The sequence below is a fragment of the Cibotium barometz genome, chromosome 20 (genome assembly GCF_041138505.1).
Source record: "Cibotium barometz isolate CiBa-2024 chromosome 20, ASM4113850v1, whole genome shotgun sequence".
NCBI lineage: Eukaryota > Viridiplantae > Streptophyta > Polypodiopsida > Cyatheales > Cibotiaceae > Cibotium > Cibotium barometz.
The window spans coordinates 18,892,739-18,909,061 of NC_141065.1; the positions used below are offsets into that span (position 1 = coordinate 18,892,739).

Here is a 16,323-nt window from a genome sequence, read left to right on the forward strand (position 1 = left end):
ATGATAGAATCAAGAAATTTTATATTTTATTTGTTTGGACCCTCTAAGAGAAATTGGCAAATCAAATGTGAGTTGTAGCACCATATCTCGCTCGAACTTTGTAAGTATGTGGGGAGGGGTACCCCACACACACTTGTAAAGTTCAACCATCCAAGGTCGTTCGCACATGATGAGTTCATGAAAACCCAAATGTTATGCATATGGGCCCTCTCGGAGAAACCCACAGATGGAGCACCATATCTTGATCGATGAATGTTGGATGCCAATTAAACTTTGCAAGTGTACGGAGAGGCAAGACATCCCCCACCATAGTTTGGTGTGTAATCTGCCACCCATTGAAATCATATAAGTATGAAATATCAAATACCAAAGCCTGGACAACAACAGTCATGCTTAACCATGGGAAACCATGACACATCTCATTATTGGTACCACAAGGAACCCAACAGGGTGGACTCTGGCACCACAACATATGCTTGTTGTGCCTATGCAACCATTGGCCTTGCCATTCCCACTAGTCAATCCTTAGGAGGAACACGCTCCAATACCTATATATCTAAATCCTTTACCATGAGTTATGTATAAACCACCCTAGTTACTATATCCACCTCAGGTACTACCACTAACACCGATTCCTCCAAGAACCACACCAGTACAACAGTGGAAAGGAATCACCTTATCGATAAGCCTTAACTTGTTAAGCATATGCCATCACAAGGCTCCAAGACAAGACAAGGGAGGTGGCCAAAGGAACATCCAAGGCTGTGAATAAACAAAAACACTAGGCTTCAATTTCAAAGCAAGTAGCTAAAAGAGCCAGAGATGCAAGCCCCAAAGGCTGCAGTAGACCACCCTAAAAAGTCTAATGAAGCAAAACCAAAGGTTCAAAAGCACTCATAGGCACAATCCTCTTAGTAAATCTTGCCCCGATGCAAACATAGCTAACCCCATAGGCATCCTACAAGATGAAAAAATCAAGACCTTTAGATTAAGCTTCCACCACACATTTGTAGTGATGGATTTCCATAGATGAGGGTCACATACGATGATCCTTGCAAGACCCTACATGGGAGAAGGAAGACCATTCATGATTGGAAAACCAATCATATCTACATATGCAAAGCCAACCAATCCTTGAAGATAAACTTGAAGACAAGGAAGACATCCCATGGGTCAAACATTCTCGCTAATGAGTCTAACACAATTGTCCAAATCGCTTTGATTAACATGTGTAAATGTTGCAAAACAAGCTATTGTATTTCTAATACATCTTATGGGCCAAGTCTACACCGTGTATGGTGGCACCAAATATGACTATAGACCAACCATTCCTTACCCCAACCTGTCTACCCTTACTAAATAGGCCATTTCACATTCATTTCATCTCTCTAAAACTCTCTAAACGTTTGTTTCTCAAAACTTTATCATTTGTCTGTCTTTAAGTTTATGTTGAGATATCGAGCTCAGCTAGTGTGAATATTAGTGATACACCAGGACGATAGCTCCACACTTATGCCATTGGCATGGCTAGTAAGATTATAGTTGATATGTCACCAGTGTGGTAGGAGGATAGGCTATGTGATAGCCACTTTGGAGTACTAGAGTTATGGCATAGTTATAACACCACCACATTAGTCAAGTTCACACTATGGACCAACCTTTGTAAGTTATAGATTAAGATCTCTTACACTCTCACAAAACCCCTACTTCTCTCATAGTACAAGATAGGAAAACCCCTGCTTCTCTCATAGTACAAGATAAGGAAACCATAGCTTATGCTATGCCCAATATACAAGAATAATTCATGCTTTCTTAATCTTTATTTACAAATACAAAATATCCTTTCTCTACTTAAGGACAATCAAATCCCTAATCTTAATTAACCATACTAATACATAAACTTAACTCTACTCTTTTTGAGTGATTAAGAGAAGCTAAATTATCTGTAATCTTCTTGTAAAAATAAAGCTTCAAAATACTAAAACCAAAAAAACCACAAAATAATGTGTATGTGATTGAAAAAGAGAAGAAAGCATGATTAGGGTTTAGGAGGAGCATTAAGAGTCTTAGCTAGAATCTAACTTGATGAAGAGTATGAAACATCTATAGAGAAGAAGAGGGTAGGAAAGCCAGCACTTAGTAGCTATATTAATGTAGTGTTGACAAACAATAAAGGGAGTAAGGATGGTATTACATAACAACTACTAGTCTTAGTCGTCAAGGATGATTAGGGTTTAAGAGGAGAATTATAAGTGTTACCTAGAATCAAACTTGAAAGTGTGAAGAAAATGACATCTATAGAGAAGATGAGGGTAGGAGAGTTGCCACTTAGTATTTTTATTAATGTAGTGTTGACAATAATAGAGGGAGCAAGGATGATATTGCACAACAACTACTAGTCTTAGTAGTTGTATTAATGTAGTGTTAACAATAATAGAGGGAGCAAGGATGATATTACACACCTACTAGTCTTAGTCACTAGTAGGTTATGGAGGCGGTACTTATGGAACTAATGTTGTTGCTATTAGTGGATCTGCTCTCCAAAGCTACAAATGGAGGTAAACTACTAGTCTTAGCCGCTAGATTGTAGTTTATGGAGGTACTTATGGAACTACTGTTGTTGCTCCAATGGATCCGCTCTACAAAGCTACATATAGAGGTAAACTACTATTATAGGTGTAAATATGAAAATCTATATAAAAGATGAGTCATCACTAATAACACTATTGTTGGGAATGGTGCCATGACTAGGCTACTTGAATATTTAGCAACTCATAACATGCATCAACTCAGTAAGTTCTACTTTAGATGTTGCTACCATGTATGATGAGAACCCTATGCTACTTTAGATGTTGCTACCATGTATGACGAGCACTTTTACACCCTATGAGATACTCAAGCACTTGAAATTTTCATTAGGGAGATGAGCCTTCTCCTAGGACCTATTTGTTTACAATGCCAATCTAAACATATGGATTAATCTCATTATGATTTCCAAAGTTTATCAAATCAAAGAACGTGGTCATTTCACTCAAAAGAAGAGCCTCAAGAGAAAGGCAACAAAGAGCTTGGATGTGGTGTAGGTTAGGCAATAGCCATGGGAGGTGTAGGAGATGAGCAAGCTAAAAGGAATATAGTTGTCATCATGGAGGCATTGGAGGGGAGATGATGATCAAGCTTGCATGACGTGGCCATGTGGAGATAATCTTTGCATTGAAATACAATATATTATGAGAATCCAAATACACAAAATCAAACCCACAAATATATGGTACTATGTTTATAAGTATTCTTATAAGGAAGCAAATGTTCCTTAGATCTTATAATTTTTAGAGAGGAAGTGTATCAATTCTCCACCCACATGAAAGTGTGGTTATATTATACATATATATTTACACATACATTGTTTGACTAGCTAGTGGTTGAGATGCATCTCATCCCACATCACATGCAAGGAGGCAAAAGTGTTGTTCTTAGCCAAAATTTAGCACATATTAGTGTATTTTGACCCTCTATAATATCACTTATCTATTTTTAATAGTGCCTTAATGCCATCCTTTGAGTGCTTTTTTATCATTTTGGTCTGTTATCTATTTTATTGTCTATTGCCACATCATCAATGTCTTTCTAATCAAAGGTTTTTTAGCATGTCTTTGGTCCTCCCCACCTACATGTTTAAAGTGTTGTCCATAGCTAAGGAAGCACTTCAATATATCCCTTCCCCTCCCCCTCCCACCTCCTTTTGTCTCTTATGTTGCCACCATCACATTATTGCCTAGTATTGTTCTAATTTTAATGAGCATGACATGTAACTTGAGGTTTTGTTTTCATTTTTTTCCTTTCAAATCAAGAATCTATTTGATGTGTCCCAAACTAAGTGTTAAAACTCATTCCCTTCCATCCTGCAATGCATATAGCCACATGATACAAGGTAAAAGTAGGCAGTAGAATTAGTGTGATCTATTGCTACCATCTTTTGTAGATCTTATATGTGGGTGTGTTTGCTATTGTGGGCTTCATAATGCTTCCTCCCATGTTCAGGTACTAAGCCAACATGATGGCCACCATGATTGTGGGTGGCATCCCCTACATCCTCCTCTTGGCATGGTTTGTGTTCCTCCCCTAACCTGCCAAGTAACATGTTTGCTCTCCTTTCCCCCCATCGCCTCCTTCTCCTCCTCATGCATCCTCCTCTTGGCATGGTTTATGTGCCCTTTCTAGCATATTTTCTCTCCTTCCCCCCATCTCCTCCTCCCCTTCTTTTTGGGTTGTAGGTCTCATCATCGAGAAAGTGATGATTTGTACTAGTTTATTTACTTGAGAATGAATTGTACTTTTTGTAAAATGATGATTATTTTCTATGATTCTCTTCATCATCATCTGATGAATCCACCTCTTATGGAGTTGGTACTATCACTGGTTGTTATGTTTACTGGGCTACTTCCTCTAGGTCATATAGTCGAAACCCTTTTGACTCTATATTGTACCCCAAGAAGATACACTTTCAGCTTAAAATCCCACTTGGTCTTGGGGATGAGTCTGGAATATGCATAAAATAATCATAAAAAAACATGAACTATAGTGTTAACTATCTTGGCCCAAAAAGAACTATAATCCTTTTCCTTTGAGCATATTCCACGCCATCTCCACAACTTTGTGATTCTTGCACTCTACAATACCATTTTGTTGCGAAGTATGAGAAACTATCAAATCTCCCTTCATCTCGTGCTCCTTGTAGTAGTAGGACTTGATGTGAATTGTCCTCCTTGATTTGTTTCAAAGTTCTTCAACTTCTTTCATGTTTCATTCTCTACCAAGCTATGCCATATTTTGAACTTTCCAAAAGCTTTAGCCTTATCTTAAAGAAAGTACGCCTATATCTTTTTATTAAAGTCATCGATTAGTAACCAAGAAGTAGGAAGAACCACCCAATGCAGTGGTTGGCATTTTACCATAGAGATTTGTATATACAAGCTCTAGAGAAACCTTTGCACAATTCTTGTTTTCTTGTGGAAATGCATGCTATTTTCCCATTATACAAGCTTCACACACATCTGACATCTTTGAAAATGCTAGTAGATGTGCCACAACCCCAAACCTTTGCATCTCATATAAGACTACAAAGTTCAGTTGCCCAAATCTCTCATGCCATAGCGTGCTTGTCCCGACATCAGCCCAGGGTTATAAAAGCCAATATCTTATACAAGTTATTGCGTTGGATTTCTCTCCCAATGGCATTGCTACTGCTAGCATTTATGATGACTACACCAGCCTTATCAAAGAGAACCTTCAAGTCACGCTCAACTATGGCTGCAACAAACAACTTATTCCTCTTGATGTCTGGCACATAAAGGACATTGGATAACTTCTAAGTATCACGATTGCTAGAAACAAAAGTAATGGTTCTTCAGAACTTGCCATGCTTCAGAAGCTGTGGTAGTATGTTGAATTAGGGTATCTCACTGATGCTAGTGATGATGGCACATAACGTATTTGTGCATACTAGTTCTTTAGAACTTGGCATGCTTTAGAAGCCGTGGTAGTATGCTGAATCAGAGTAATCTCTCGCTCACACTAGTGATGATGGCACATAACGTATCTGCATTCGTTTGCCTCCACAAAAAAGCTAGCGATATGGTCTATAGTAGATGTGCTAGATTTGAAGTAGGACACTCGACTTTGCATTAGCCCCATATTATGGTTTCCCATAACTCACATGGATCAACAATAGACCTAATCTTTAACTTATAGAGAGTGTAACTTATCCCATCCAAATTTTCATCACCAAAAGGTGGAGGGTAGGCATGAGTGGCTACATTATTTGTAGGTTGGGCCATCTCTCTGAATTTGCCTTCAAATAGCAAACTACTAAAACAAGATTTGGCCGCAAAAACAACACGAGGGGTTGGCGCATCAAGCAAATGATTTTCTAACATCTAATTGATATGACTTCTAGCCTTTAAATCAAAGGAGTTAGACCATATAACTAGATATGACCACTAGAGTGTCAAGTCTATATAAGCCATCTCCTAACCATTTGGCTACACTTGGCCACCATCAAGTGTCTAAACTAGGAACTGCAAGGTGCCTGGGTGCTCCACCACAATGGTTACTCCTCATAAAGGGGGCCTTACAAAATAGAGTACATCCATCACCTGACAAAAACAACATGAGGGTGGAGCATTGAGCAAATGATTTTCTAGCATCTAATTGTTGGTATGACTTCTACCCTCCTTTAAATCAAAGGAGTTAGACCATACAACTAGATACGAACACTAACATTCTCTATAACATGGCTACGATGTGGGAAAGTATTTTAACCCGAGTCTTTTAACTCCAAAGAATATTATATGGGCCCCAAACAAGCCTTGCAATACTAGGGCAAGGTGCTCAAGGTTGCACTCCTTTAATCACAAGATGTTCAAGTTGTGTGACACTAGTTCAAGAATGAATGTTACCCATATGATTGACTAATTAGATCTATACAAAGTTGTCACTATCATTTTAGTCACCAGTCACACATGACCCCATCCAATGTCCAAACTAGGATGTTTAAGCTGAAACACAATAACTCCTCTTAAAGAGGGCTATTTAAATTACAATGGTCAAGGACCAGAGTACAATAACATGATGAGGGTGGAGCATTGATTTCCAACACCTTCCCCATGTGGGATAATCCAAAAGTGAAGTTTATCAACCCCCTCAAACTAGTGTAGAAATCATATTGAGCAAGGAGAGTAGCCTTGTGTGTGCCCATGGCTAGGTGTAGAGATGTGGTTTAGGAGTATCATCGGATTTAAATACCCCTTGTATTACATCGCATTGGTAAATAACTTAGATGGGAAGCCGTCTAACCCAAAAATTGGATTAAATTCCCTTTGACTCTCCTACATGAGATGGGAGGAATGGGTAGGCCTGGTAGACCACCATAGGCCTTTGTCCAAGCACCATTGTAACAACGTAGCTGTATTCATGGCTAGTGTCGCAAAACCCAAGGAAACTGGGTTAATATTATATAATAAATAGGGTCAACAGCCATGGGAAATATAGAGGATTTTTTTAAATTAAGATATCTCCCATAACCATTGTTAGTTTTATTTTAAGGGTTCTCTCATGGGTTTTAAGGCTTGCTCTAATATCGACTCTCTTCACAAACATTGGTAGTAGTCCATAATTCTATAGTGTGAAGTATTTTGTTAGCATTTATGAGAATATTTAAATAGGATATTTACATGATTATTAGAGCCTAATTACATATTTGACTTCATACTCTTATATCAATCATACTGGGGTGATATGAGAGCGAGAGAGAGGGGGATATGATAATCGATGGAGCTAACGTTTAACTTGCATTAATTAAATACAAGCCTCATTAATTCATTAACGGAGGCCTGACTTGAATCCTTGGGAATTTTCTACAATAATATTAAAAAATAACTATGGTTTCAGTTTTATGTTTGTCTTTTTTTTCAATAAGTGGCTTAGGAATAGTGCTAGAAAAAAACCATCCATCAGCGTATTTTACACAGACCGATTGATATTACTCTTATTTATACGAAAACCGATAAAATCAATAGGTTTTTAGTTATAAAAACCGGTTAATAATGAGATTTTGAATAGGGAGAAGTCACTTGCTGGGAAAAAAGTTATTAAAGTTATTCTCTAGCACTGCTGAGCATTTGTGGGTGCATACTAGCATATAGCATATATTTACTGTGAAAAATTTGATGTTTTTTCCCCGAAGTGTTAGGGCCATGGCGACCTGCGCGTTGCTGTAGCGTCCCCGACACCGCTGTTCTCCCTCCCCTCACCAGCTCCTCTCTGCAGAGCTGCTTTCTTTTTCTTCTTTTGGACGAGCTGTGCCCTAGTTCGGAGGGAGAGCTGCTTTTCTGCGCGCGACCATATGCAGCAGAGGAAAGCAAGCAGGTCGATCGCCAAAGGCTGACAGACACCGGCCGTTTTGGCTACCTGCAACCATGATTCCTGTGTCGAATTTCGATCAGCATGCTCGCAAAATTCTGGAGCCCGACCTTTGTATCCATGGCTGCATGTGTGTATGTATGGAGAGAGAGAGAGAGAGAGAGAGAGAGAGAGAGAGAGAGAGAGCATGCTCATTTTCTAGAATGTCCAGAGATTTTTCCTCCTTGGCTGCAGGGGGAAGAGGAACTCTTAGAGCTACAAACAACAATTAGAGCAGAGAGCTACTGTGTGCGTGTGCGCAGACCTAAGTTGAGAGAGAAACTTCCCTAATCGTACACTAAGGTCCTTGTATGTATGTATGTACGTATGTATGTAGAGAGAGAGATTCTAGAGTTAAAAGAGAGCTGCTCATGGATAGAGAGGATTGTTTTCATAGCTGTAGAGAGAGGAGAGACGCAAACCAGCGTACTTCGAGCACATAGATATATTTATATTAGATAGATTAACAAACAGAGATGGAGGGAGAGGGTAGTCTTTCTTTGCTTCAAAGGCAGTCTTCAAAAAATGCTATAAAACTCACGCTAAACCCTGACCTTTGTGTTATTTTCTTTGACGTCCACAATTTCAGCTATGCAAAACAGGTATCAGTTGGCCACAGAAGTGCGCGACAGCATTGAGATAGTGCATACCCCGGAGTATCTGAATTTTCTCAAGAGTTACTTCCGGGTGTTTTCTACTCTTCTCACGCAGCTCACAAAGCCTCAGACAACAGATAGCATAGAGCACAAACTAAGAAATGTAATAATTGAGATCTTGAACAGGCTGCCACACAGCGAAGTCATAAGGCCGTTTCTGCAAGATCTACTGAAACTTCTGATGCATATATTGACCACTGACAATGAGGAGAACGGGCTGATTTGCTTGCGGATCATCTTTGACTTGCATAGAAGCTTCAGACCTGCTCTTGAGCAGGAAGTTCAACCTTTCTTGGAGTTTGTATGCAAGGTGCGTGCTTCATGAAACTGTTTTCAAAGGTTTATGAGAACTCGTTTTCTTCTTTTCGATGCTAGCAAGAATGGTAAGTGTAATGTAGTTAACTTGGCACACAGGATAGTCTCCCCTTGTAGCAACCTGGTTGTGTGTTTGTTACATCCGTGCCAAAGCGTGCTTGATTATGTTCATTAGAAAGCTGATTAACGCTAATTAAAGACAATCACTTAGTGCTGTAAATACACAAAGGACGGGCAATGCTGACCTAATCTATTGTTTGTTGCAAAAGATGAATGTATAAATGCACTTAGATATGGACTCCGTTAATGCTTACCATGCATGAACAAAAGGTTGACTATCATTGTTCCTAGCTATTTATCATGGATTCACAACTGTTAGAAGTCATCTCGTGTCTATACCTATTTACCAGGGCGTTTGTTGTGGGTGTGCCCGCCCTTTTTAAGTGTTTTCTCATTTTTCCTCACTCCCCGTATTTTTCCCCCATTTTTCCTATTTTTTATGTGGCTTGGGTGGCACTCCTGTGGTGGCAGGAGGACCTTGATCTTGGCTGACTGCATCTGTGTGTTTGTTGGAGGTGGCCGACTGTATGTGACAAGTCGTGGACACCTCTGATGCTGGCCGATACCCCCTGCAGCTGCAGCTGGCCGACTGCTGTTTATGCTGGTCGTGGAGATATAGAGCATGTCGGCTGTCCCATGAGCAGACCGACTGCAGTATTGGGGCCATATAAAATGGCCCCACAGCCCCTTGTCATTTTGTATTGTATTTCCGGGATCTTGTGTATATAGAGTAGAGTTACACGTCTCTCTCTCTCTCCTTCTCTTGTGTTGTTTATTTTTTGCATTGTTCTTGCTCTAGTGTTCTTAGATTTGGTCATCATCTCCGCTGTATATTATGACATGGTATCAGAGTCCTAGGCTCTTGATAGTTCTTGGGAATTTTGTGAGCAAGAGGGGGATTGTTGTGTTACTGATTGGTGGTCTATTTTGGACTGTTCGGGAAGAGGAGAAGCAAGAGAAAGGTGGACTGATTTGTTGGACAGCCACTTGCAGGTGTAAGTTCTTCTTTATTCCCACGCACCCACCCTTTTCAGTGACATCCCTGCAATGGCAGATTTGCTTGAGATGGCTGAGAGACATGTGAAGATCCCGACACTCCCCACGTTCCCGATGGACCGTCAGTTGGACGGGATCAACTACGGCATATGGAAGGTTATGATGGAATTTGTTATGGAGTCATATGACCTTGCTGATTTCATCATTGTTGGGGTTTCACGGCCGAAAGTAGAGGAAGGGGAGTTACCATCGATCCGAAAGGACCGTGAGGCACATGCACAGTTATGGGATCGTGTCAACGCCAAGGTCCATTCATTTATCTTCCTCAATTGCACACCATAGGTAATCAATCATATAAAGCATATGACGCTGGCCAGAGGTATATGGCAGCATTTGTCTTCTCTTTATAACAGGGTATCGCCCATGAAGAGGATTTCCTTGGAAGTACAGATGCGGGTTATGAACCTTGCAAAGTCATCCACGATGCGGAAGCACATTAACAAGCTGCAGGCTCTTCAGCAGGAAGTTCTTCAGGCTGGGAAGGAGATATCATCAGAGGATATGGCCATAACGTTGCTATCGCGTTTGCCCTCTCAGTACTCAGCATTCTACTCGTCTTTGATTACTAGTGGCAGGCTTAGCACCATCACGTGGGAGGAGCTTGTGCCCATGGTCATGGACCAGGAGGAACGATTCACGGACCCTCCTCAGGGTGGAGGTTCGGAGGCCTTAATTGGCCAATGGTCGAAAGGCCGGAATAACAACAAGGGCAAAGGGAAGGCTTCATCGGAGAAGTCTTCTGAGAAGAATTCCGACTCAGACCGCGAGAAACTGAAGGCAGAGAGGACCTGTAATGATTGTGGCGAGAAAGGCCACTATTGGAGGCAGTCTCCCAAGCAGAACACCGAGAAGGGTGAAGAATCCTCGGCAACAATCGTGAAGACTAGCATTTGTGTACCTGGAGGTGATGGAGATCGATGTTTCATTTTCTTCGGGCAGGGAGGAGGTTGGAGGACTCGCTGCTACGGATACTCGGGAGTGGATTCTAGACAGTGGTGCTGCCAGGCACATGACTCCTTCCCGTTCAGATTTACAGGATCTCTGAAGGTATTGTGGCCGCATTCTTACTGGGGATACGTCCACTATCCCAGTTCACAGTGAGGGCAGGTTGTATGTTCCCACACTTGGTTTTCATCTGTTGTCAGTGTATCAGGTTTGCAAGACTGGCGTACGGGTGGAGTTTGATGAGCATTTTGTTGCTCTCCGGGACAAGGCAACAGGCTAGGTAGTATGGGAGGGCGGAGTGGAGAATGGAGTTTACACACTTTCAGCACTCTCTCCCAAGTCCTCAGTCTTGTGATGAGTGGCAGTCTGGTAATGGCCACTTAAGTGTGGATACGCTGCAGGTGCAGGCTTTCGGGGACTAGATGGTGGATAGTTGGCCAGTTTGATGGCAGCAGTTGGCAGGAACTTTCCAGTATAGATGTTGGTAGTTCTTGTGTTCGTCAGTCAGAGGAAACTTTACAGGTAACTCATGCTCTGATGTCTCGTAGTATTCGGGACAAAGACACTCCTGTAGATGAGGAAGTTCTTTCCATGGGAACCTCTTGGAAAGCCAGGCAGGTGGCAGTTGATTACTTGCAGAAGGAGGTGGATGTTGCACATTCTCCAGGCTTTGTGGTTCCGAACTCAGAGGGCGTGGTTTACAGGTTTCCGAAGGCCTTGAGTGGTCTTCAGCAGGTTTCCAGGACTTGGCATCCCACCGTAACAGGTGTTGATCCTTGTGAGCAGTATGATGCCTCTTTGACTCGGAAGCAGAATGGTTCATTGATTTGGTTGATGGATACCAGATTGGACGGGAGCTTCCTGATGAGGCTGTTGAGCTCATGGTTGCAGATGACTCTTTGGGAGGCATGATTGCGTATCTTGTGGTTTCTGCAGCATGCGAAGGATCTCGGACTCTTTTACACAGGAGGGGGATTGATGGATGGAGTCCGACTCCATGGTTGGAGTGACTCAGATTGGGGAGGAGATCAAGACACGAGGAGATCTACTTCAGGCCCAGGAGTAGTTTTATGGAGCAGTAAGAGGCAGTCATCTTTTGTCTTGTCGGCGACAGAGGCAGAGTACCGGGCTGCTTGTGCTGCTGCTTGTGAGGTGGTGAGGTTGCAGAGGTTGCATGGCAGGATTGGGTTTCCACTGGTGGAATCCTTGGTCATCCGGAGGCACTTTGTTCGTGAAAAGATCGTTGCTGATGACATCTTGCTAGAGTTCTGTTTGACGGAGGACAGTGCGGTGGACATCTTCACGAAGTCGCTATCTTGGGCATTGTTCCGGTGGCACTCTAGCTCCCTGGGGATGGTTTCATAGCCAGGAGCTGAGAGGGGGTGTTAGAAGTCATCTCCTGTCTATACCTATTTACTAGGGCCTTTGTTGTGGGTGTGCTCGCCTTTTTTAGGCGTTTTCTCATTTTTCCTCACTCCCCGTAGTTTTCCTCCATTTTTCCTATTTTTTATGTGGCTTGGGTGGCAGTCCTGTGGTGGCAGGAGGACCTTGATCTTGGCTGATTGCATCTGTGTGTTTGCTGGAGGTGGCCGACTGTATGTGACAGGTCGTGGACACCTCTGATGCTGGCCGACACTCCCTGCAGCTGGCCGACTGGTGTTTATGCTGGTCATGGAGGTATAGAGCCTGTCGGCTGTCCCATGAGCAGGCCGACTGCAGTATTGGGGCCATATAAAATGGCCCCACACATTTTGTATTGTATTTCCGGGATCTTGTGTATATAGAGTAGAGTTACACGCCTCTCTCTCTCTCCTTCTCTTGTGCTGTTTATTTTCTGCACTGTTCTTGCTCTAGTGTTCTCAGATTTGGTTATCATCTCCGCTGCATATTCTGACAACTTCTTATGAATACTTGAGGAAATTGTCTCCTGTGCCACTTCCAAACCCTTGAAGCTCTCTGGCATCCTTAGAAACTCCCTTCTGTTGAGTTCTCCACCTTTGTGCCATTCTCCATAGGCTCTGCGGGCGGTGCGGTTGTTAGTATTGCACCTTGTGTTTGAATCTCTCTGTGGTACTCTTCTAGTTTTTCCAAATCAGCTTTGCGGGCTTCGAACTTTCCTCATACGGTCTGCCGGATCTCCCGAAACTTCTGGGTTGAATCGTTAAAACTCGCCCCTTCCTTCTTTTGCTTGATGCATCCAATCCAAATTGCCATTGGCCACTTTTATCATGGTTGCCAAACTGACCAAGATCAGGTCTAGTTGCTTGAGAACATCCTCCATGTCTTGGGCTGAAGAAACTAGGTTCAGCCTGATAATGGGATTCAACGTAAACAGTACGTACCATTTGTAAACAGTCCTAGAAACCTGAATATTTTGTAGACATAGCAACCAAAATACTTAAAATAAAGACTGAACCTCATTACTTAAAGTTTAAATCAATTATCAGTTACCAAGCCCATTACACAATACCTCATGTTAACAGTCATAGTGATATAAGCAAGAACCATGAAAGTCATAAATGATAAAAGAGAGTACAAATATCATGTCTACAGCTGCCAGCACATGTCCTGGTCCACAAGTGCAAAAAGCAAAACAATGAAACACTACAGTTGTCTAGAGTCTAGAGTCTAGACGTAAGAGTCTCAAATCTCATCATCAGATGAAGATGATGAGTCTTCTGAAGAGAGCATGCCTCCATCATTGATACCATTGCCCTCTTCATCGAACTCTGGCTCAGCAGAGCAACAAGCTCCAGTGCATCCTCGTCATGTGCCTCGGGAATCTGAGTGTGAATGAGTTCGACAGCCTCATTTGCACGCCTCTGCTGGGTGCGACGAACTGGAAGCTTTCCCCTGCGAATGCTCTCTCGTCTCGCAGAGCCTGGATCTGGAGCTGCCTGGCGTAGAGGAATGCTGAGAGATCGTGCACGTGAGCGGGTCACACAACGATCCACGCTCTCAAGCTCTCTATGTAAAGCTCTCAAAATCTCCTCTTGCTCATCTCTAATCTGCCGATCCACAAGCTCCGGGCTGGGTTCATCTACCATTTTGAGTAGTGTTGGATCAACTTGTTTAAACATGCCACAAATTGCATATTGGACAATGGATATTCATTGAACTAGAAAAAAATTTCTACTTCTAAGTTCTTCTTGAGTCCAAATTTCAATTTATACCTGCTTCGGTGACCCCAAAGCATGGTAGCTTCGCACGAGCCTCATGTTAGCTCTGCAATACACCAACTTCTCTAATTGAGAAGTACTAAGGCGATTCCGAATCTTAGTGTGTATAAGAGAGTATGAGCTCCAGTTCCGCTCACATGCTCCAGCTGAGCAATCCTGTGCAAAAATGAGTGCAATGCGAGCAAATTTGTAAATCTTTTAATGCTAAAACATCAATCTTCATTTCCGAAGACTATACTTTAGAGATTAATTACAAGTTACCTGAGATAGAACACGAAGAGCAACTCGTGAAAGGTTTGGAAGACCAACCCTTCCATAAGAGTGCCACCATGTCAAAGGGAATTTCATGGCTTCCTTCCTCAATGACACAGGTCTCGCAAATGAAGCACCAATACCACTCATGTAAGTGGTGAAGTCTCTATCGATCTGAAGTTGCTCCTCCTCTGAGAACATCCTTCCCACATACTCTGACTGCTTCATGCTCAAAGCAGTATTATTCCATAGCTCTGGCGACCTGTAGAGAGGATGGAGCATGGCAGCCATCGCATGGATGGGACGGCTCATGAATGTCCACCGTTTGTCTACAATGTCCAAGATCTCACCTCGGCTGAAAATGAGAGATTAAAAATACATGTCTTAGGTTATAGTGCTAAGTGTACACATGTCAGTCTTGACTCCTGACATGTCATGAGAATCGAGAATCGAGAAGTCATAAAAATCAAAGAAAGAGGAAGAAATTAGAACTATTGCTTACCGTTGAGCAGTCATCATGGAGCACTGAGCAACATGGTCTTTCATTTGCATAAACAAATAAAAGACCAGCCCCAAAGTTGAGCCCTCCATGTCTGTAAGTCGGAGAAGGACATACACGGGCTTAAGTGCAACTGAAAGGCTATGAACTTGCTGCCAAAAATCATCATCCAGGATCCGCCTCTGCAAGTATTTTGTACGCTCATCCTCTGAATGATGCATCTGTCGCCACCTTGGATCCACAACTGTTGATGATAGTGAATCTCTTATCTTGTAGAGCCTATCCAAGACCAAGAATATGTAGGCAAACTTGGTCTTGGAGGGTCTCACCATATCCAAAGGGCTATGGCTCCGAAAGATGGCAAGAGCCTGATGCTTCTTGCGGAAGAAGGTGGTGATCTTTACAGCATCTGCAACAATGGGCTGCACCCAAACAAGCTTCCCAATGTCTTCCATAAGTAAATCAAGACAATGGGCAGCACATGGAGTCCACACTATATGTGGAAACTCTGCCTCGACCATTTGACCCATTGCCTTGCAGTTAGAGGCGTTGTCGGTCACCACCTGCACAACATTGTCCTCCCCAACCTCACGGAGAGCCTGTCGAATGTGGCCATAAATGAACTCCCCTGTTATCCTGTCGCCTGCTCTCCCTGCATCCACGGCACGCAAGAAATAGGTGCCCAAGCAAGATGACACAAGGATATTGATTATGTGCCTCTTGCGAATGTCTGCCCACCCATCTGAAATAATAGTGCATCCAAACTCCTGCCAACCTGCTTTCACAGGAGTGAGCGCCTTGTCTATCAAGGCCTTCTGCTCATCCAACATGGATGTACGCATCTTCGTATACTCAAGACCTGTCCATGTCTCAGTAGGCCCTACCTGTGCAATTGCTTTCACCATTCTTTTCCATTGGTCTGTCCTTAACACATTGAAGGATATATTACACTCAATAAGAGTACGACAAATCTCCATTTCTGCCACCCTTTGCCGCTCCTTTACCCAAGCTTGTGATGAGATACAAGAACGCAGAGTGGATTGCTTTGATGCCTCCCCTGTACCTCTCGCATCTTGTGGCAGGAGGTCCTCATCATCGGCAATACGTGCCCTCTTCCTGCCTGTGGTGGATTGGGCTGAAGCCGAAAGACTTTCACCCTCATCTACTGCACCTGAACCTGTAACATCTCCAATAAAAGCATCATGGAGAGCATCTTGCGTACTTTCACCACCTCTAACACTGCTTGCACCACCCATTGCAGGACAATTCTCCGCAATCAATTGGTCCCTCACAGCTTGTGGTATTTTATCACATGGACCACATTGATTGGTGCACCCGATACCTGTCATGTGCTTGATGACGCGAGGTATGGTGCTAGTGTACTGCTCCCTGCAATACTTGC

General features: G+C 42.6%; 2 protein-coding genes across 2 annotated transcripts in view; one reads left to right on the forward strand and one right to left on the reverse strand.

Annotated features, from left to right (window-relative positions):
- The first annotated feature begins 7,681 nt into the window (after positions 1–7,681).
- LOC147627625 (uncharacterized) overlaps positions 7,682–16,323 on the forward strand; it is a 122,904-nt gene continuing 114,262 nt past the window's right edge. Inside the window, exons 1-2 of the mRNA XM_086814536.1 lie at positions 7,682–8,034; positions 8,549–8,925. Of these exons, the coding sequence (XP_086670662.1) occupies positions 7,977–8,034; positions 8,549–8,925 (435 nt within the window). The 5' untranslated portion in view covers positions 7,682–7,976. The remainder of the gene's footprint in view (positions 8,035–8,548; positions 8,926–16,323) is intronic.
- Positions 13,153–14,863, reverse strand: LOC147627626 (uncharacterized). The gene is made up of 3 exons (XM_086815050.1): positions 14,432–14,863; positions 14,165–14,326; positions 13,153–13,356 (listed from the first exon to the last, which is right to left on the reverse strand). Exons 1-3 carry the CDS (start codon positions 14,732–14,734, stop codon positions 13,153–13,155), a joined length of 669 nt encoding a protein of 222 aa, XP_086671176.1. The 5' UTR covers positions 14,735–14,863.

Excerpts from the sequence above, each read along its gene's own strand:
- LOC147627626 (XM_086815050.1), bottom strand. The coding sequence starts at position 14,734 with ATGAGCCGTCCCATCCATGCGATGGCTGCCATGCTCCATCCTCTCTAC. Across the intron at positions 14,327-14,431 it reads CTCTTCGTGTTCTATCTCAG|GATTGCTCAGCTGGAGCATG; the intron begins GTAACTTGTAAT and ends ATTTTTGCACAG. Across the intron at positions 13,357-14,164 it reads CTTTGGGGTCACCGAAGCAG|GTTTCTAGGACTGTTTACAA; the intron begins GTATAAATTGAA and ends CAAAATATTCAG.